The sequence below is a fragment of the Galeopterus variegatus genome, unplaced genomic scaffold, assembly GCF_000696425.1.
Source record: "Galeopterus variegatus unplaced genomic scaffold, G_variegatus-3.0.2 Scaffold46, whole genome shotgun sequence".
Taxonomy (NCBI): Eukaryota; Metazoa; Chordata; class Mammalia; order Dermoptera; family Cynocephalidae; genus Galeopterus; species Galeopterus variegatus.
The window spans coordinates 670,539-694,098 of NW_007726157.1; the positions used below are offsets into that span (position 1 = coordinate 670,539).

General features: G+C 38.0%; 1 protein-coding gene across 1 annotated transcript in view; it reads right to left on the reverse strand.

The window, feature by feature from the left end:
• CDK6 (cyclin-dependent kinase 6) overlaps positions 1 to 23,560 on the reverse strand; it is a 222,771-nt gene that overhangs the window by 8,196 nt on the left and 191,015 nt on the right. Inside the window, exon 6 of the mRNA XM_008572294.1 lies at positions 1,357 to 1,407. Within this exon, the coding sequence (XP_008570516.1) occupies positions 1,357 to 1,407 (51 nt within the window). The remainder of the gene's footprint in view (positions 1 to 1,356; positions 1,408 to 23,560) is intronic.

A 23,560-nucleotide genomic window follows, 5' to 3' on the forward strand; every position in this document is an offset into this window, starting at 1 on the left:
CCCCGCTTTCAGGGGAGGGTAAAGACAGGCCGCGAAGGGTTGCACCTCGCTGGCCCCGGGGGGCCCCCACCCAAAAAAAAAAAAAAAAAAAAAAAAAGCAGCAAATGTTCTTCAGGCCTTCAAGCCACTGGGTTGTGACTCAGCAGTAGCACCGGCACTAACAAATGTCACTGGCACTAGCAGAAGTCTACTGGAGCTGCTTCCAGTCACCAAAAGAACAAAGTCAGGTTCCAGTTTTATTCCAACTGTTTTATTCCAACTTGAGTAGACAGTGCTGAAATATAATTTTGTTCTTTAGGGATATTTTTTGCAGTGTTACAGACTTCAAATTTCATAAAAATGACTGGGACTCCTATAAAATGTCATAGACCAATGATCAGGGCTATTTTTGGTATAGAATTCCCACTTTCTTCCTACTCTACCCCAATTCTGATGGGGCTTGGCAAACACACAAATCCAAAACGGATGCTGTAATACATGCTTGGTGAGAATAAAAGCCCCAGTTACATTCTAGAAACATGAAAGCATACGTACCCTTACATGCACAAACATGTAGACATGAATGGAATTATGCAAATTATTAAGGAGCTATATAACAGACAAATAGAACCAAAAAATTTCAGCACAAGAAAGGATTTTATAGAGAATTTAAGTCAGAGATCCATTTCTCTGAAGAAGAAGTTAAGGAATAAAAAGGTTAAATAATTAATAATGAATTATAATAATAGTAATAGTTAACATTTTTAAAGCACTTGCTATGTCCTCAGCACTGTGTACACCCTTTACAGGGTGTTTTAAATGACTTTTTCAAGGTTGCATAGTTATTTAGCCATACACCCAGGACTAGAACCTAGGATTCTCATTTCCTATTTTGGAGCTCAAAAGAAAAATGGGACTGTATTGCATACCATCCTTGGCCCAGGAAAACAAAACAATCCAAAACCAACCTGGGTACTCAATGGGCAGCAAGCCCAATGGACAAGAACGGGTTACTACTAGGCCACCAAGCACCCCATTTCTGATGGTGAGTGCATTTGAAATGACCACAAGCAGAGAACACATCTGAACTAAAGAACTGAAGCTCAGCCAAGCAAACAAAGAGGAGCAGCAAAAAGATCCATATGAGCAACACACAAGCTTCCAGAGCAGAGCAATTAGGCCACACATCATGATGGGCTCTGCATAAAACAGCACTTCTACCATGTCTCAACTCACCACACAAATAGTAACACTGTCTGCAGCAGTAGCTTGGGGTAAGAAAGACAAGAGATAAACATATTATATGACCATCAGAGGAAAGTCACTGTGAATGTTTTTATGCTACAGACACTGATGTAAAATTAAGTTATTACTTACTCCAAGATTTTTCCTAGTTGATCGACATCTGAACTTCCACGAAAAAGAGGCCTAAAAGAATAAAGATGTATTTTAAACAAGAAATTTTCTTAGGTTACATTTCAATCATATTTGTCATTGTCATCGTTTAACAGCAAGCAAAATATTCTTCGTGAGTGAGAAATAAGTAAAGAATTAAGACATCTTCCTTTGGTAAGTGAAGGTTTTCCTAGCATTTCACCTATGATAAGGATCTCTCATGAATACTTGGTGGTAACCTGATTCCCATGTTTTGCAGTCATGGGTATCCTATTTGCAGTCATCATAACAACAGTTACCATTATATTCAGACCCAGGTTTCAAAGTTATACTTAATTTAGTGATATGGTGGAGCATATCACTGTCCTAGTCTCAAACCATAGGTAGGTGGCCTTCTCAGCGCACCCTTTCCACACCATTCTGCTATCAGAGCACTGCCTCATGGGTCTCTCTCCTTCCATGTGTTCTGAATGCTGCAGTGAGCCACCTCTGAGTCTGTCTTTCTGATTATACCACTTTTCTTTCTCTCAACATTATGGCACTAACCTTTACAAGTTTGAAATCCTAACTCTGGGCTTCAGAGGCGATAGTGTTCTCTTCTGAACACACAGCCCTTCTGGTCTACACTGAGCATTTGACTGGCAATTAAATAAACTCACTTTGTGACATTTCCGGCATTTTCCCAAGTAGACCAAGTAGGGTGGAGACTTGTCTAGGTTTCCCCTTAACCCTTGCCCTGGTGCTCTACCCAAATAGATGCAGTTATTAAATATTTTGTTTGATTTTGTATACACCTATGGTCTACAAGTAAATGTTCTCTAACTCCTTACTCAAAGAATGACATACATAGGTATTTTTCAACACTCATGTGTTTTAAAAAATATTTGTAGCCTATTATTAGTGACCATATTTACTTTTATATCGTATATCAATTTTTAGAGCTTTACACTTGACCTTTTAAATATTCTCTATGCACAATAAATGTACTCAAGATACAGGTCATATATGAATAATCCTGCAGAGAGTCAGAACATTTCAGTGGTTAGAAGATACCTTAAAATTCCTCAATTATACTTTCTTTTCATGTTATTATTCCTGAAAATAATTATTTCCAAATGCAGTGAAAAAATTCATTTATGGCAATGTTATGGGCTAAATCGTGTCCCCCCAAAATTATATGTTGAGGCCCAAATCCCAGGATCTCAGAATTTGATTGTACTTGGAGACAGGGCCTTTAAAGAGGTGATTACATTAAAATAAGGCCATTTGGACACACGAGACATCTGGGGCATACACAAACATAAAGAAAGGACCATGAGAGAACACAGTGAGAAGGCAAGCCAAGGAGAGAGGCCTCAGAAGAAACCAAACCTGCTGACACCTTGGTCTCGCAATTCCAGCCTCCAGAACTGTGCAAAATCAATGTCTGTTGTTTAAGACATCTAGTCTGGTGTTATATTGTAGCAGCCCTAGCAAACTAATACAGGCAACTTGCATATCACTAATGCAGCCAAATTCATAAAGAATCATGCATTTGGGTTCTAAAAGACATGAGACAGGTCTTAAAAAATAGCAAGGTGAGAAGTGAAAGTTTTTTCCAAAACTTCAAAAAAAAAGACAAAACATGGAATCTTAATAGCTGTTATTAAGCATGAACGTTAAATATGGCACGGTGACATGTGCTCCCCAAATATGATCTCATTTAATTCTCACAAAAATTCTAGGAGAAATGTCGTATTATTATCATCCTTATTTTCAGATGAGGAAACTGAGGATTGGAGATGTTACATGACTTAATGAAGGGCACAATATTTTTTTCCCTCTTTTCTTTCTTTTCAGTTAACAGGTTGATTTTTCAGAATGTTTGTTGACTGGGGAAAGGGCACAGACTTTGGTGATGAATTATCCTGGGAATAAATCCCTATTCAGCCATTTCTCCCTGAATGACTTTAGGAAAGGAGCTTAACCTCTTTGAAACTTAGTTGCCTCATTTGTTAAATGGAGATGATATCTTCTAGGATCAATGAAGTGAGATTATGAATACATATCTTCTACTAGAATGCCCAGCTTATAGTAGATCTACACTAAGTGGTAACTAAACACACACACACACACACACACACACACACACACACACTCATTCACTCACTCACACATGGTGAGATGTGTCTCTTGTTCCTAGCCAATATTATACACAGATGATAATATAAAGTATTTCATACAGTGAACAAAAAAGGAAGGGGCCATTTCTCACCATGTGGTGAGCTCTCAAGTCATTATTTTAGCCTAACAGTCTTTCCTCTGAGGTCCTTATATATTCCTTATGACTTTATCAAGAAAAGAAAGAATATTCTAAAGGATGAATGCCAAAATTTCCAATAAGGATTAATTAATTCTGAAATGGTGATAATTTCATCTTCTGTATGTAGTTTTGCAGGGGTGGGTGAATGGGGGTGAGAAACAAAGCTCACTCACCATGTCTTAAAATCTGTTATCAGTGAGGTGAATTTTCTCAGGTCAAATTACAAAAGCGACCAAGCTTCAGACTATATGCCTTTTTAAACAAACAACTAAAAGAACATATAAATATCATTCATAATCTCAAATGAACAGTGGAAAATAACATTTAGAAGTATGATATGTTTTCTAGCAGATGAGAAGTGTATACTGATATGTCTGTTATAGAAAGGAAATGATTCATGCATAATGGAAGATGAAAGATTTCATTCATTCAGTTATAATACTTTTGTTGTACTAAAAAGACAAGGAAGTCATGGGTTACCCCATAGAACACCTTTGTAACCTGCATTTGACCTGCAGCTATGCTTTAGTTGCTATCTTTCTTGATTAGTAGAGGAATTTTCCATATTCATAAAGTGACCTTTCAAAAAATACTATCCAGGGGAACATCTACTATTTTATACTAGCTCCCATGTTTTGTTCTAGAGTTGTTATCTGTTAAGTTAAAAAAGTTAACTTACTACCTGACAATTACCATCTATTCAAATAACCAGAATAAGCAGAAAATTAATTCATTGATTTACTTAGTAAACACTAATTGAGTGATCACCCATTAAGCACATAGGGCTGCAATCAGTGCTGGAAAATACTAAAAAATATTTATATATTAAATAAAATTATATTTAAAATTATGTTAGATAATATCTGGCCTCTCTATATAAAGTATATAACATACATATATAACAGGAATTTTAATTATATTATAAATTTATACTTATTTGTACATTTAAACACACACTACCATAATGATCCTTACTCCCACGAAAGACAAGGTATACAAATGCAGGATCATTAAACAGAAGTTTATGGGCCGGTCCCATGGTGCACTCGGGAGAGTGCGGTGCTGGGAGCGCAGTGACGCTCCCGCCGCGAGTTCGGATCCTATATAGGAGTGGCCGGTGCGCTCACTGGCTGAGCATGGTGCGGACGACACCAAGCCAAGGGTTGCAATTCCCTTACCAGTCATGAAAAAGACAAAAAAAAAAAAAAAAGAAGTTTATCTCATTTTACAGAAGTCCAGGGTAATCATTTCATCTTTACTAGAATGTTAGGAGGTGGTCTGATACAGATGAGAAGTAAAGTAACTTATCTGAGGAAACACAGCTGATTAAGTGGCTAAGCTGATCTGTCTGACTTCAATGGACAACAGAATAGAAGCAACGTTTTAAAAACATACTTTGGCAGGGGTTTACTGAATCAATCAGAGGGGATGGAGACTGAGCCAGGGAGGCCGACTGGGAGGTCAGTGCACAAGGGAGACAACAAGGGCCTACACTAGGTGGGACGAGGAAACGGGAAGGGATGCAAAGAATTTAAGGGAAGGTGATCAAGACTTGGTGAAAGACTGAACATGACTTGGAAGGAAAAGCATAATTTTAACTTTGTATAATTAGTAAAGCCAGGCAGAATGAGATACATGGGAGGATGGGAGACAGAGAGGAGATTGGAAGATAATTAATTTAGTTTTAAACTAAAGTGGGGCTTTTGGGAGGTAATTAGGTCATGAATGGGATTAGTGCCCTTATAAAAGAAACCCCAGAGGGCTCCCTTGCCCCTTTTGCCATGTGAGGCACAGCAAGAACACAGCTGTCTCAGAACAAAGAAATGGGCCCTCATCAGACACCACAACTGATCTGAATTCCCAGCCTCCAGAACTGTGGGGAATAAATTTTTGTTGTTTATAAGCTACCCAATTTATGGTATTTTCTTATAGCAGCCTGAGGTGATAAAGATAGACTGCTAATGGGTACAGGGCTTTCTTTTGGGGGTGATAAAACCATTCTAAAATTGATTGTGATGATGCTGGCATGACTCTGGATATACTGAACTAAAAGCCATTGAGCCGTACTATTTATATTGGTGAATTGTATGGTATCTGAATTACAGCTTGATAAAACTGTTAAAAAAAGGTAGTTAAATTATACTTCTAAGCACACATTACAGATTCAGACGGACAGTAAAAAAAACTGCTAAGAAAACCGCTTTAGGCCTAAATACATGAAGGGCTTAAGAACATGGTATTAATGTACAGTGACACACATTTATTTGACCATATATTCAATGAAGTACCCATCTGGAAACAGGTGCTCTGCAAGTTCTGAATAACCTATTAATATGGTCTGAATTTCCCCAAACACCTGACTTATCAGATTAGAATTAAATAAAAAAACCACAAAATGTCTATGGATGAGAAAAAGGTACTCATAAAACTATTATCTTATGCTTTACTCTGGGTGGTGAGATTATGAGTGATTTGTTTTCTGCATTTTTTCTACTTTTCCATACACAGCATTTTATGGGCACTAATTACTTTTAAAATCAGAAGGGAAAAAAAACCAACAACACTGCCACTTGCCATATACTGCATGTTTGTGATCTGTTTACTTCACCTCTTCATTCCCTACACCGATACTAACCCACTTCTATTACGCATTAACTTGTTGATCTCTACACTCAGACTGAAAGCTCTCTGTAGACAGGGCCAACCGTTACTTGCTTTTGTACCCAGAGCACAGAACTAACTGTCCAATCTGTCCATAACTGGCACTCAGTTAATTCATACTAAATGGTTACTGCTGTTCCCTGCAAGAAGGCTGTTTCTCCCTTCTTTCTATCAACTTCAGTCTCTCCCATCTCAAAATTTGCTTCTTCAATTCATCTCTGGGTAATTCAAGTGTGAGCATGTGTATTTGCAGAGGTATGTATATATGAATAGATGTACACACACTGAGAGCCGAAACCGGATTTGATTTATACTGTTGTATGCCTTAATCAGCTTGTGGCACTACACAGTGTCTGCCTGCAAATAATGGGTACTTAAAAACCAGGGTTGGATGACAATTACTCTCCTACACCCCAAATCTTGCCAAAACCATCACTGAAGCAGCAAGAGGCATGCAGGACAGGAACTTTACCCTCAGGTGCTTACTTCATCCAGGTATGCAGGCTAGGGATGGGCTCCTTGGAAGACAAAGAAAGAGAAGTGTTGAGAGAAAGTGTAGCAAAGGCGAAACAGAGTAAAGGATAAAAGAGGGTGTGGAGGGGGAAAGAGGCACTTGAAGGAAACCAGTCCAGAAAGGGAGAAAGGATGGTGGGAAAGAGCATGGAAGGAAAAAAAAAAAAAAGGCCCAAGTAATAAAAAGGAAGGACTGTGGCAGAAAGAAGAATTTGGGATGAAGTTCTGTCAATGAGACAGAGAGTGATAGAAAAAAACCTCTACCAGGGAAGGGAGGTGCCACTTATAGGAGAGACTCATGTCCCTAATATAAGTTAGTGTCTGCTGGCATCTCTGTGCATAGGAAGGACTATGAGTCTGGTAATTTCCTTAAAAATAAATAGCTGAATTAATTTTTCCCTGTTGCCAGATGTGAATAATTTATTTCTCCACATAGGGCTCATCTTTACTGGACTATGAGTAACTTCCTCAAGGGATGGGGGGAGAGAGAGAGACAGAGATGCAGAGAGATGCAGAGAGAGAGATGCAGAGAGATGGAGAGAGAGAGAGAGAGAGAGAGAGAGAGAGAGAGAGAGAGAGAGAGAGAGAAACCTTACCATTTTTCAGTTCAAAACTAGAGCTCACCAAACCACCTGAGATTTCTGAAACATTACAAAACTCACAAATGAATATATTTACTGAGTCTGGGCTGTCCATTTGGCTCACTTGGTACAGCATGGTTCTGATAACACCTAAGTCAAGGGTTGGGATCCTTGTGTTGGCCAGCCAAAAAAAACCAAAAAAAACCCCCCCAAAAAACTATCCATCTATCTATCTTTACTAAGTCAATCTGATATGTGACTAAAGAAGACTAAGTAGTCATTAAGATTAAAAAGTCATTTCTAATCACTCTGACAAATATTGAATGAGTATCTCTTATTTGCCAGAAATTATTTCTCTTAAATACTTATTTAATTAAAGAACTGCATTTCTGTTCTCCCAGTGCTATCTCTTCCTGTCTTAGTCTCCGTAGGCTGCTATAACAAAATACCACAGACTGGGTGGCTTAAATAAAAAAAAATTATTTTATCACAGTTCTGGAGGTGCAGAAGTCTAAGGTCAGGGTACCGGCATAATAATTCAACAATTTAGGGTTGTTATGTGATAACTCAACGGATAACGACAGTTTATGTTTCTGGTAAGGGCTCTCTTCCTGGCTCGCAGATATCTGTCTTCTTGCTGCGTCCTCACATGGCTGGAAGGAGACAGAGCAAGCTCTGTGGTACCCCTTCTTATAAGGGCACTAATCCTATCAGAGAAGCCCTACTCTCATGGTCTCATTTAAACCTAATTACCTCCTAAAGGCTCCATCTCCTAATACCATTGTTTTGGGGGTTAGGGCTTCAACATATGAATATTGGGGCAACATGAGCATTTAGTCAGTAACACTTCCATGTTCTTGTCCAATGGCAACAACAAATGTGATCTGTCTCATTCTGTATCTAGGATCCATGCATTTATTTTATATACTTTCTGATAATTTTTCTTGTCAAGTGCCATACTTGTTACTCTCCCAAAGCCTCTGTTATCTCTTGCTCTGCAATAGCATTGCTCAGTATTCTTAAGGCAGGGAAAGAAATGATCATGTATTGAGCAATTTTTAAGGGCTGGGTTCCTAATTACATTATTACATTTTTATTCTCATTGTAACCCTGAAATTAGATGACTAGCAAGTACTGAATAACTCTGCATTTGGAAGAAAGTTTTAGAACCAGGAAAAGGAAAATAAATCTGAGTCATACTTAGGAAGCTATAGCTTGCAAGGGTAAAGCATTTATATTAGAATTCCTAAGAAACTGGAGGCAAGTCAGGGATCTGGTACCTCCAAGGAATCATCCCTCTCACCATGGGCTTATATTAATAGGCAGACACCTCAGGCTCAGTGCTCTAGGGAATACTGTCCTCAGTCTCTTCATATAACCACAGAGTACGGATGACCATCGTCCTCCCTTGTGGAAATTCTAGCTATAGTACTCTCTATAAGTTGGGTGAGGTACTGAAATGCTTTAATGACAACATGTTGGAAGACCGTTTGGGGCAAGGGTAATGGTGGTATATGGAGACACAGAACAGATTATCAGAGATGACCAGGGACACCTGGAAAAATCAGTGCCATAGATTAATTAGTCAGGCTTTGGTAATTAACTGGGCTTATCAATTATCTTCACTCAGTAGAAGAAATGTGAACTAGAGATCTCACTCAACCAAACTGTAACCTTACTATACCCTATAATGAAATCATTTTGTCTCACAACTCCTAGCCTTGCTTCATACTGTACCTGCCTGGGAGACAAAGAAAGGCTTCGACAGGGAGTTCATCCATGAGGGAGAACCTTAGCACTCTTGCTCTTCAATACCTGGCCATCTGGGTAGGGAAAGGTACAGGGATAGGGTGACCAATCAGCCCAGATTGGGCAGGATGGCCTCAGTTTTAGCTCAGAATAGAGTGCTGAGATTAATCAGCAACACAATCCACTGAAAACAAACTAGGCAAGTGAGTCAAATTTTCTCTCTGACAGGCTGACTTCAAAACAATACACAAGGAATAAAAGTCAGAAAAGGCTAAAGTAAGTCCACCTAATAGACACTATTTCAACAGTAAATACTACGTATATTATCGTGACCAAAACATGGCTTTCAAAACGACTTCTTTTAATCTCTGAATGCACTGGTCTTGTCTTTGATGCAACATTTTTTGCCAAAGGGAGTCTTGCGGGCTCTGTTGTAGGTGTGTCTTCGAGTAAATAATTATGAACATGTCCATACTCATATACATATGCTTTCTCTTGCAAACACTCTAATATTGACATCAGCCAGCTGTCAGCAAAATGACATCTTTCCAAGGCTGAAGGTTTAATGTTGATTGTGGGAAAAAATAATCACTAGAAATTTTCTGAAATGGAAGGGTCTGTTGGCTGAAGTAGCTTATTAAAAAAAAAAAGAAGTCTTACACAAAATGGAACCAAAAGTATCACTCATGGAGTATTATGAATGGTCTAAAAATATCCTCAAATTGGATTCAATCATTGGTTAAAAATACCCAAAACAGTGTAAGACTGATTTTCTCATTTTTTCCTTTAAAAAAATTATCATCTGCTTAGCATAGAAATATGGGCTCTGGCTCTTTAATGTCAGTGATGTTGTCTACATGTCTCTAGTATTGAGAGACCAGTGTGCTGGGCCGAGCCCGTGGCGCACTCGGGAGAGTGTGGCGCTGGGAGCGCAGCAGCCACCCCACCACAGGTTCGGATCCTATATAGGGATGACTGGTGCACTCACAACGCTCACTGGCTGAGCGCAGTGCGGCCGGTCTCAAAAAGGACAAAAAAAAAAAAAAAAAAGAAACCATCCTTCCTTTTCCCTTAATTTAGAAAGATCACCACTAGAGTTGGCCTTTATTCAACTCAAACTTTTTTTTTTGGTAAATCAGATTTACAAAAATCTTAACAAAATCCATCATTAAGTTATTTTAAACACAATGGAACTAATCACTGTGAGTTGATATTCTTCAGAAGCATAACTAATATTCTCTGGCTTCCTAGGCTTCATGAGTATGTTAAATAAGACTACTTACAGCAACATTTAGTTAACCTATCAAATACATTACCAGAGAAATTCTTCCCATCAAAAGGCTTCATCCAGAACAGGATAAAATTTTACTGACCAAGAGCCAGCTTAATTTTTTAAAAGGCTTATTTACTGCATTTATATTTTTAATAATAGGTGGGTACTTCATATAGGAATTGTTGAAAACTGGAAAGTAGAGAAACACAGCATTGCTTTCATTCTTTTCTTTTTATACACAAATGGGTAAGATGGTATCTCTAAAGTTCTCTTTCTTTCTCAAACAAACTAATATGGCACCATACTCCAGAGCAGGATCTGAATCCTGGCTGTGTAGTTCCTGGTTTGAACAAGTACAAAGAGACAAGAAAGTGGTCAGCAGTCATAATAGAGCTGGGACTGAATTTGACTCAAGGGTCTATGAAGAAAAGAATCCAGGATACATTAAAAAAAAGATTTGCAAGTACACATTTCCACCTGCCCTTTAGAGTTTATATCTTATGACAAGGAGCAGTAGTGATCTTTTTCTTTTTCCTTTATGAATGGTAAAAACAACTGGTATCCTGTATGAATATAATTTTCCTATCCAGCACATTTTGGGTGAAATCCAATAATGTGTGATAACTCAACAATTTAGTACAGGAAACAAAGCCCACAACATTCCTCAGAAATTTCACAGACTATCTAGACAGAACAGACCCGTGTGAATGGGATTTTTTTCAGTAACATTTGAAGAATGCAAGTTTTCACAGTAGACGCAGTGGGTTTGTGACAGATGCAAATACGGATATGAATAAAACACAATTAAATGATTTAGCCTTCTGTGCTGTGCTTCCACAGACCTTATTTCTGCACAGGCCAAACAAAGGAAAGTCAGTGTTTGACAATTGTAGATGACTCATCAGAGGAAGTTCTTACCATATGGATGTGCTTGTTGAAATAACGCTGGTTAATAAAGCCAGCCTCTTTTCTCCCTGTGGGCCAGTGAAGGTTTCATTTTAGGAAATGGACGTGTCAATGTGGACAAACTGTCCTGAAGTATTTATAGCACAACGTGTAGTTTCCTTAAACTGCCTTCAAACGAAGATTATGTGAATGGAAAATAAGATCTGAATTTCTTCCACTGTCTTGTGTCATCTGAACCTTATTCTGTTTATAAAACCTGTTTAGCATTGCGACACGTACATAATGTAATATGAGAGCAGTGTAACTACAAGTGTGCTGGTAGCTTCCCAAATAAGTTTAAGAGCTCTTTTTTTTTTTTAAGAGCTCTTTACTCATTAAGGAAAATTACACCTTTGTCATATTCATTGCAAACATCTTCTCCAAGATTACCACATGCTTTTTAACTTTGTGGTATTTTTACTTTCTGATGACAAAGGTTTTCAATTTTTAAACAGTCAAAAATATCAATATTTTGGATTGTGACTTTATAATGGTTTGAAAGCCTGTCTCCATTCTAGGATCATAAATATTTCCTATAGTTTCTTAATTCTTTCATGGCTTCATTTTTAATATTTAACTCTTTAGGCCATCTGTCATTTGTTGTGTGGTAAGGATTAGTGAGAATCTAATCAAATTACCATTTTTTCCCCAGCAAGTTGACTGGTTACCCTATTTCATTTGTTGAACAAGCCGTTCTGTCTTCCCAGACTGGTGATTTATGGTAAATGACATCATTTCTAAATCAGGTTCTCTATTCTCTCTATTCTGTCACTTCTTCTGCTGATACCACATTGTTTTTATTATTGTAGCTGCATAATACATTTTAGTGCTTGGTAGTGTAAGTTTCTCCTTATAACTTTTTCTTAACAAAATATTCTTGGCTATTTTCACTGATCTAACTCCTTCCTCCAAATGTATTTTATAAAATCCCACTGGGATTCTGATTACAGTTGCATAAACCCATACTTTAATTTGAAAAGACTTTATATCCTTACAATATTTAATCTTCTCATTCAGGATATAAAATATCTTTCTAACATTCAAATATTCTCTATGTCGATGTAAGTCTTTTATGTCTCTCAATCAAGTTTTATAGTTTTCTTGATATAGGTCCTGCACACTTGTTTATGTTAGTCTACATTTTTGTTTTTTATACTGGGAATAAGATGAAACAGCTGCTATCAGCTCTGGAGAAACTTACTTTTACTCTTCTATCTAAAGTCCTAATCCTGACTGTTCTTTTGAATCATGGATTATTTCAGATTTGAAAAGTGGAGGCACAAGGAAAAGAGGGACACGTGGGGGGTGAAGTAGAGTCTGTTTTATATTCATAGTGTGAAGACTCTGAACCTCCCAGGAGGGTTTTAAAGGTTAAAAAACATGTAACCAAAAGCACCCAGGGTTAGTAAAAAAGAGAAATAATGTGCTAATAAGTGCTCAGAGTGATGACTCATTGCATTGGATCATCCTTGGGAAACCACCTACTAAGCAGAATTTAGCAGCTGAGGCGTTATTTTTGGTACACGATTTATTGCTACTTCCTCTTGGGAAAAAAAAAAAAGATTAATCCTAGCTCCCTAAAACACATGAAAATGGTCATCCTGGCAGACCAGACTGTCAGGTAACAATGCTATTCCTAGAACAGGGCAGAGTTGTGTCCCCTGTAGAGGCTTCTTTAGAAGGAGACAGAAGAACTTAGCCACGAGTAATGGAAAGAAGTATAAACCAGGAGACAGAGACCCAGCTCCTAATGCTGGCTCTGTAACTGATTAACAAAGCACAGACCACAGGCAGGTAGGCCACTTAACCTCTGCTCATCTGTTAAAAACCAGATATTACAGCTTCTATCCCACTCTATATCACAAATGAAAATAATACAAAAAAAACCAAAAAAAAAACCATATGAATGAAGCACTCAGAACTGCTGAGGAGTAAAATTAGCCTGCTCAGTAAAAGTGATGCTACCAATCAGGTAGCAAATACAATAAACACTCATTCCAAAGTTATTCATTTTTGCATAATATTGTATTACCTTCTTTTTCTTTTTCTTCCCTGCTCTGTGGTTTCTTTTCCTTGTCTCATTATGCAACGAAAATTCAATGCTGTTGTTTTGGTCCTATCTGGACCAAATTTCTAGATTTAATTTAGCCATGGTACTCTGTTGTGCTATTTATTTACAACGATCACTCAGAAAACTTTAAAAATAATATAGTCAGGAAAATGACAAATACAGGGGAAAATGTGTTTACTGCCCATGGCAGTAAAGCTACTCAGTTACAGCATTCCCCTTCCCCACACCCCTCCCCCACTGAATATGCTCTATTCTTTACATAGATGAAGACACTGAGGTCCTGAGAGATTAAATGAGTAGCTTGAGGTATGATATTTTGTTCATTCATTCATTCCTTCAGAGACTGTTTACTGAGTGTTGGATGATGTTCTGGATGCCAGGAATATAGCAGTAAACTCCTTTCTCTGAATGCACTAATAAATTGCTGTTAGAATGTGTATTTTCTCTGATTAGTAGTGACTTTGAACATTTTTATTCAAATGTATATTTACCAATGGTAATACTTCTGTGAATTTCCTCTTCTCAATTTCCAACACTGCCAGATGATTTGGCTTAATGAAATGAGATAAAAACTAGTACAGGTAGTACTTATCTTTCTAATCATCATTTTTCTTATTTTCTTATTTATTTATTTTATTTCTTATTTTTCTAATCCTTACAAACCCTGAAACATAGGCATTACTATCCGCATTGTACAGATGAGGAAATTAGGACTTAGGAGAGTTTGCAACTTACACACAGGCATGCAGGTACTAAGTGTAGGAGCTAGAATCAAAATTGTTAATCATGAATTCTTATTGATACTATTTTATCAAATATTTAAATGCAATCTACTACAGCACATTTAAAAAATATGTTACAAAATAAACATTAAGGTCAATCTTTGGACAAAGTACTTAATTTATTTATGAAAGAAATGAAGTTATAAGAAAGAGGAGGCTGAGGGCGTATGATAATATTTATGATCCATTTGCATTACACATTCTCTAGAGTGGTATGACTCTCTCTGCCATATTTTTGATTTTATAACAATAAGGAAAGGGTATCACTGGCAAACATTTTATGTCACTCATACAAACAAAACGGCTTTTGGTAAAAAATAATATGTACAGGGCCGGCCCGGTGGCGCACTGCTACAGTGCGCCGCTTGGGAGTGTGGCGGCGCTCCTTTTTATTTTAGTAACTTAATTCTGTATTATTTTAATGTTTATTAATTGCCCATCAGCTCTTGGAGAAATAAGATTATGGTTTTAAGTTCTTCATATACGATGAAACACTTTAGTGCATGCTATGTACACAAATCAATAATTGCACAGTATATTAGTTAATTGATTAATTAAATTATCAAATAAGGTATTTTAATTGAATTTAGCAATGCATGAATCACATTTAGCCTTGCTTAGAACAGTTTTTCTTCGGTCCGGTACGGGCGCGACACTGAGGGTTGCAATCCGTTGCCGGACACGAAAAAAGACAAAAAGGAAAAAAAAAATATATGTACAGTAATAATTATTTTGGTAAAAATGTATATTAAAAAGACTGGAAATATATATTAAAAATGTTCACATAATTTAAAGTATATTAATATTATCTATAAGACTATATAAAAGACTAGAAAGAAGGATAAAATGAAAATATTACGATATATGTTACATATCTATGGGTCACAGGTAATTTTCGTTCTCCTTTTTTTGACTCTCTGTATTTTCCTGAATAACAATTTCCAAAATTTTGCTAGTATATTACAAAATTTTAAATATGAAAAATACAATGAAAGTTGATAAAAATGAAAAGTAAAAATGCAGTCATGTGTTGCTGTCTCTAAAATTGTGGTGTAGAAAAGGACAAATATACAGACATTAAAAAAAAAGCTTTGGGAGACTGTGGCCACAGGGGGCTGTCAGGTTACATGAGGTTTCACAAACCTCTTAACACAACTCAAGATTCAAACGAAAACTGAATATTTTACTTAAAAACTGCTTCTGGATTTAGAAAACACTTTGGTCAAACTTTAATATTAAGCAAATAAATGTCTGCTTCCAATATAAAGGATAATTACGTAATGATCAGTTTGATTTCTTGATCATCATTGGTTGTCTTGGCATTGTGACTGAGGGACACACTGTCCTTGAAAATGAAATTTAGATTTTTTTCAACCTGTAAGAGAACTTCTGACCAATTTTGGCTAGATTAAAATCCTAGGAAAGGAATTTTTAGGAAGTATATCGAAGACTTTAACATTAAGATAATTATTTTAAAGAAATTATGTAGATAAAATCCAGTGCAACCTAAAAAAAATATTGAGTAGGTAACTTTTATTCAACATCAACAGCTAATAATAATAACAGGTGCAATTTATCAAACACTTATAGGACAGGGGCTGCTTTACTCTTACATATCTCATTTAATTCTAACAACACTCTGCTAGGTAAATATCATTATCCTCATTTTAAAGGGAGGAACTGAGGCTTACAGAGGCTAAGTCAAGCTCAAATATCAAATTGTAAAACTCTAACATCTACTATGTTCTAAACAACCAACAGTACACTCAGTGTATACATATATAGCATTCCCATATTTTGGGAAAGTAGATAAAAAGTTAGCCTCCAGGGCCGGCCCGGTGGCGCACTGCTACAGTGCGCTGCTTGGGAATGCGGTGGCGCTCCCGCCGAGGGTTCGGATCCCATATACAGACCGGTTCCCACTCACTGGCTGAGCGAGGTGCGGGAGCAACACCGAGGGTTGCGATCCCGTTGCCGGTCCCGGTCCGGTACGGGCGCGACACTGAGGGTTGCAATCCATTGCCGGACACGAAAAAAGACAAAAAAAAAAAAGTTAGCCTCCAGATAAACTCAAAAATTTGAAAGTTTGTACTATGTTCATTCATCTCAGCTAAATAATTAAGCCCTTTAAAGCTCACAAAGCGTCATGGGTAAAAGTATTTAATAAATTTCAAATACCATGTTGACATAGTTTGATAGTACACATTGTATGCACTGCTCATAAAGTGTACTTTCAGACGACATAATTTTAGCACATAACTAATACACACTTTAGGTTGCTTTGGTTTTGTGTGCTAAAAAGGCAAAAAAGACTTAATTTTTTTATATGGCAATTGAACTGCTCTTCTTTATTAATTTACCAAAATATATTAAAAATAGACTTTCAGTTTAGTATATCTTTTGTATTATTTTACTAGCACCAGTACTATTTTTCAAATAAATAATGTATTTCAAGAGATGAACCTGGCACCTGGAAATAGGAAGGCCTTGATACCAGCGAGGAGGCTGCAGACTGAGCCCAGAGCAACTGAGTGACACCACTGCACCAAAGCCACATCCCGCAGCTGAACAAAGTTTGACTGTCTCACGTCTTACTGATCCACTCATTTGGGGCTGAACTTTTCTGGTACTTTTACCCACTTGTTTGGGAGTTCTGCCAATGCCCAGATAGAAGGATGCTTCACAGTGAACGTGGGGGTCTCTCTCACTGAGTCCTGCTTTGTGTCCACTCTGACAGGCAGAAGGACAGCACACCCTGTGTTGACCCCCAAGGCTGGGCAGGAATGCTGCTGACCTGCTGTGACCAATGAGAGCAACACTAATTCTGAGCCTCAGTTTCTTCAGTCTATTCCATGGTCGAGGTTCCTTGAATACCTTGAAGGAACATCTTATAATAAAAATGTCCAAAAGTTAAATATATTTTCTTTACCAGTGCTTGAATATGTCTTTTGACCCCCAGTGTTAACCAAACACCAATGATAGGCAGAAAATTATTAACTTTTGCTCTTTAAGCAGAACCACCATATTTCATTAAATCTAAGGATGCCATCAATTGATTGCAATTCACATCCTGATTTTAGAAATATTCAAATGTGAAAAAAATGTACACCTTCGAAACACTGAAGTGCAGTAGAATAGCTGGTGAAATAACTATTTTCTTGTTGGGAGGTGAAATGCTTCAGGTATACTATATTCAGCCTCTCCTTGATGTTACTCTGGAACGTATGTCTTCTGTTCCTTTATAAATGCATTTAATTTTTCAGTTCAGTGAATACATTTACTGAAAGGTTTTTCTTCTTAAAGCATTAAAAAAATCCTCAGAGCTTTGGTGAACAACATAGAGAGCTGCCAGCCTAAACTTGAATAAAAGAAGTAAACAGGAGATAGACTCTTTGCTAAGCCCTTCTCAGTTGCAATATGCATTTCTTGATAACTGATGAGTGGTAGCAACATTACTGAACATTTGTTCTGGAAAATTCAGTAAAAGGGAATATGGGGTAAACTTTTTTGACATAATTTGGTGGCCAGAACTCCAGGTTCCTTTGTGTATTAGTGGTCTGAGAAGCATGTTAGGAAACTGACAAAAATAGCCTCAATTAAATGCCAGTCATTCTCTTCCTTCAAGAAAAGCTCTCTTGCTCAGCAGTGTTGCTGGAGAGCAAGGGTTTGGTGCTGAGAGCCTTCCTGTTCTCACTGGAAAATTGGAGTCAGTGCCTGAGGCACCACCATGCTAGCCTCATGCCTAATGATCACGTCAGACTGTGCAGGCTTAAACAGCTTTGTACAATTTCCTTTGTCTCCCCCTCCTTTTCTGGCCTTTTTTGTTGTTGTTGTTTCGTTGTTATGGGTAGTGACAGTTTCTGGTTTCTTTCGTTTATCAACGGTTTCCTTTACCACAGCCTCTATTCCTCCTGCTGAAAGTCTGGCATGATTGGAAGCTGGAAGAAAAACCACAACTGAATAGCCTGGCACTTACTTTAACAGTCATTTCCAACCACAGATTAATACTGTACTGGATTTGACTAACGGCTCTCAATCAGCCCAACTGTCATCACTTGAGAACATGCTAGCCAGTGAAAGCCAAAAAGGAAAATATAAGCAAATCCAAATCATGGTATAGTTTACTGACTGCTCATCTTCTGAGTAGCCTCTTCTTGGTTCTCCTTAATAATCTGTATAATGTATGGATCAGGAGATAATACACCACCTAGCTCCAGCTAGCTGGAGGCTTAGGTCAGCAGGTAAGGGTTGCCAAAGGCACCAGTTAGCATAAGAGGGCACGTTGCTCAGTGCCCGTGGGATGTGTATGTATCCCGCACTTTGCCCTGCCCACCTTTAGAAACTGCACTGGATGCCAGTGTTCAAGTGTGTTATGTAGCTATTATCAAAGCCCAAGTGGAAGAAGGTCCTTTTAGAGGTTCTGTGTCGATAACGGTGGTGCTCAATGCTAGCCTATCACAAACAGGAACCAGATTTTCTCTTCATCATTTACTTTGATATAGTAGACTCCACGCCTAGTGCAGCTGATAAGATTTTCAACAGATACAAAAAGAGGATGGTATGCTATATGATATGGAATATGACCGGCTCAACTAAAATCAGATTCTATCCCAATGTAGTGGATTGAATTATGTCCCCACAAAACTCACCGGAACTTGAACTGTGTTCCCCAAGTTTTATGTATTAGAAACTTAGCCCCCACTGTGACTGTTAAGAGGGTGGGAAATCCTATTATGGTCATCGAAAGGTGGAGCCTTGAAGAGGTGACTGGATTGTAGGACTGTGCAGTAGTGAATGGACTAAAAATGGTGGTCAGGGGCGTGGGTTCTGAGGGCTTTAAAAGAAGTGGAGAGTCTGTCTTTCTCTCTGTTCTCTCTGCTTCCATCATCTTGCAATGTGAGACCCCTGGGTCACTGTCGCCACCACCAGATGGATAGACTTCGGACTTCCTAGCCTCAGAAACTGTAAGCAATGAATTTTGTTTTATTAACCACCCAGGTTCAAGTATTTTGTTATAAGCAACAAAAATGGACTAATACACTCAACTTGGAGCTTTCTGCATTAACAAAAACTTTATTATACAAGGGTACTTCAAAAAAGTTCATTTCCATGAAGTTTGTGGTTCCATGAACTTTCTGAAGTACCCTCATATAAGAGTGAAGGCTTTGGAAAACTGTTAGTAATCCCCATCTTTTGGTCCTGACAGAATCTAATCTATACCCAGAGAAGAGGACTTGAATAACTATTATTTTCTGATTTTCCTATTCTGGGTGTTTCCCACAAATTAATCTCAATTTCCTCCTTAAAAATGTATTGAATGACATGAATCTAATACACTTGTAGTGGGAAAATAAAGTAGAAAAGTCTTTCTGGAGGGTAATTTGGCTCCATGTATCAAAGGGCTTAGGGTTTTGAATATTCTTTACTTCATTATTCCACTTCCAGATTAGCCCTGAAGGAATAATTGTGAGAATGCAGAAAACTTTAGTTACAAGAACATGCATCACAGCCTTCCTTAGAAGTCCTGCAAATTTCATTCATTCATTCAACATTTACTACATGCCTCCTATGTGCCAGGGAATACTTAAATACAAATAAATAATATCATGATATATTTTTATGTAAAAAAGGCAGATTACAAAAAGCATGATCTCATTTTATAAGAATTAAAATATTATAATGCATAGGAAAAACAGTTGAAAGATAATCCATTAAACCATTAATAATGGCCATCTCTTGGTTACTGGCTTATGGTTTATTTTTCTTTCTTCTTTCTCCTTATTTATTTTTAAAAATAAGTATCTTGTAGAGAGATATTTTAACACTATGTAAATCTCCTGATTTGCATCAAATTTTTACTCACTAGTTTTGATATCCATTGATGATTTTCTTTTTTTTTTTTTTTTCCTTTTTGTCTTTTTTACTGACAGGTAACGGGATCGCAACCCTCGGTGTCGCGCCCATACCGGGGACCAGCAACGGGATCGCAACCCTCGGTGTTGCACCTGCACCGCGCTCAGCCAGTGAGCGGGGATCCGAACCCTCAGTGGGAGCGCCACCGCGCTCCCAAGTGGCGCACTCTCCAGTGTGCCACCGGGCCAGCCCCCATTGATGATTTTCTAACCTCATCATTCCTTCCATACTCATTGGTTGTCATTCTACCACAAGAAAGAGTTTTTCTCTTATATAATTATACTTCGATGCTTAATTTGCCTCAGATTTGTACAGTAGTCCCTTCAAGCAAAATTCTGAGCCTTTCTGATACGTGCCTATTATTTTTTGAGCATTTTTTACTTTCTGGTAAGACAAAATACTCTAGGCTTATCTTGTACTCTTTACCTGTAATCTTTAAATGTTCTACAATAACCATGTATCACTTTTGTTAAGTGAAAGAACACAATACCATTTAAAAAATAATCTTACATAAAATGTAATAATCTCTATAATGTATGTATTTTATGTGAGATAATACTTTAAAAAATCCAGATTGCCTACCCTACATGGTTCAGAAATATTAAAATAAATGGGGCTCCTCTTTGAGCTCCACTTGAGATAGCAGCTTTATAAACCAGTAAGATCATTACATACATAAGTCATTCTCTTTTCTTGACTGAAATCAGTGCGCCAGCCACATGGCCCCAGATAAGAAAGGGAACAGTTAAAGTACATACTGTTCAATTAATATCTCATAACCAAATATCTCCTTGTTTCCCTCCTCTGAAAACTGCATAGAAGAATGAGACACAACCACTTTCATCTGTGACTGAGTTTCTTCCTGCTGACTGTTTGGAGTTCCCCTATGAGCTGGTGTGAGGCACTTCTTCCTGTTGCTCAGAACAAGACCCTCTGTCAGGGCCTTGGGGACTGCATTCTGGATTCTGTGAGGTATTATGGAAAACAAAGGAAGACCAGGCAAGAGCCCCTGGCTCCTTTTTGAGGAGTTAGCTTCTTTACTCTTATTAGATGGCTTTACTGAAACTCACTTGCATGCTCAGCCTCTTGATAGACTCCAGGATCAGTTCTAGACTTTATGGTGATTGTGCTGGGGTGGAGGAGAAGACATAGGAAGCCCTCTGATGATTAGTCATTACTTCACTAATGAGTCACTTGGCCACGCAGCCCAGTCTGCTGTGACTGAATTTTATGCTTTGTACCCTAGGCTTGAGGTTATGCCTAGAATCCCAGTACTCCTGGCTTTTTGGGCTCTGAATTCTTCTAATGTCCAATGTTACTTCTGACAAGAAGTTACCACTTATCCTGTTCTAGAAAAATGATACACCAAGGTACTTTAACAATATGAACAACAATTACAGTGGCTAAGTTATACTGAGCATGTACAATGCCAAACCAAAGCTAAGTGCTTTACACACACTGTTTTATTTAACCTCAGATCAACACTATATGGGAGGTATATATTAATATCCTCCATCTATACTTGAGGAAACTGAGGTTCAGGGATGGTTATTAATGAGTCATCATCACCCAGCCAAGAAGTGATAGATACTGAACTAGATGCTGTAAAGCTGGTTCTTGCAACTACTTCACCATATTGCATCTTTCAGATATGACTGTGGAAATGTTAGTGGACTGAAGACTCAGCCTGAACAAAAATTCCAGGTTTTTTTTAAAAAGAAAAATTAATAAGTGGGCAACACTGGTAAGCTTGATGTTGAGACCAAGTACTGGTGTTTAGCTGATTCAAGAAAAGAAAGGTGATCCCAAGCAGCCTGCAAGCCTGCAAAGAAGTCGAACAAGTTTACCATATAGCATTTCAGTAGTTCATTCATTTATTCAGCACTTTTGGGGTCTGTGACATGCTCTTCACTATGCTCAGTGCAGGGAATATAGAAATGATAAGAATGACATGGTCCCTGACTTCATGGGCCTTACACTTTAGGGAAAAAGAAAGACAATCATTAAGTGGTAAGTGTTATGAAGAAAATAAGATACTCTGGTGGAGAATAATAGGGTGGTCAGTAAAAGCCTCTCTAAGAAGGTGACAGTTAACTTTAAGGATGAAATAGAAGAGGCAGGGCTGATGAGGTCTCTTCACTTCCCTTTCACCTCTGGTAGTAGCTGGACTTTTTGAGTACTCTTCTAGGGTGCTTTATGACTTGGGTTCTGTTAAGCAGGTCAACCACTATTTTATAATCCATGTGCTTTATCACTAATGCTTTCCTTTTAGCCTGTTCAAAACATCACAAATGTGATATGAGATTTTTACTCTTCAGTCTAGGACTGTCCTCATTTTTTTTTTTTTTTCAAATGCAGAAAATCACTTCACAATCAGGCATAAGAGGAAAGGTCTTGTGTTTTGCAGAGTTCGTCCAAGTGTACTATTTGTTTCTTCCCCAAGGAACCGTCTTATCAGCTTTAGGAAAGATGATGAAAGAAATGCAATGGGCCCAGTGGGTCCTAAACAAGGCCAAACTCACTATTCACATGGGCCTTTTGGGGGAGAGTGAGAAACAAAGGCAGAGAGTTGGGTCCGATTGTTTTTCTGTCAGTGCTGACTGAGCAGTGGTCAGATGCTGCACTCAAAACCAAAAGGCATTTTGAACCAACATGGTGAGTCCTGATCTACCTTCTTCATATTTCGGAAAATGGTAATTTTATTATCTCACAAATAGAGATACTGAAGAGTCTGCTTAAAGCAACGCCACAGAAGACCTAGGGTCCTTTGCTATAATCCAATCGTTTTTTTCTGGGAGAAGAAATAGAAACTCCCTCAGGATATGTGGAGTTGGGACTAATGGCTATTTACAGTCAAGAATGGAATATTTTTGGCTTAGAGATTTAATCATAATTATTTTCTTGTGTTCAGAGACTGTAATAGAATGGTTGTGTACCCTCTTCATGGAGCAATCTAATGTTCTGAGACCCTCTCCTCCCTGGCTCCCAGAAATCTATTTTTTTCTCCATCATAATATTTCCTCTAACTACTGAATAAGTAACGCCAATGACTAACCTAGTTTCACAGGAAAAAGCCTTGTGAAATCTGCTCCTGATGCACGTAGTAAGTGCAGAAGGACACATTAAGTACTGCGCATGGCATGGGAAAGCTAAAATTCCTTTCCCAAGGCCTGGTCCACCCTGAAAAAGAGGGAGGAAAGCTCATCCTCTCATGACTAGAGCAGACATTTTATTACTTCACTAATTACCAGGACCTCAGAGATTTCTTCTATTGTACAGAAAAGCCCGCCTGCTCTTTGTCTAAGTGGACCTCCACACCAACTGACTAAAGCTGTCACCACCCCAGGCTGCCAACGTGGGCCTCCAGATTGTAAGGCTACAGGGTCAGATATGGGG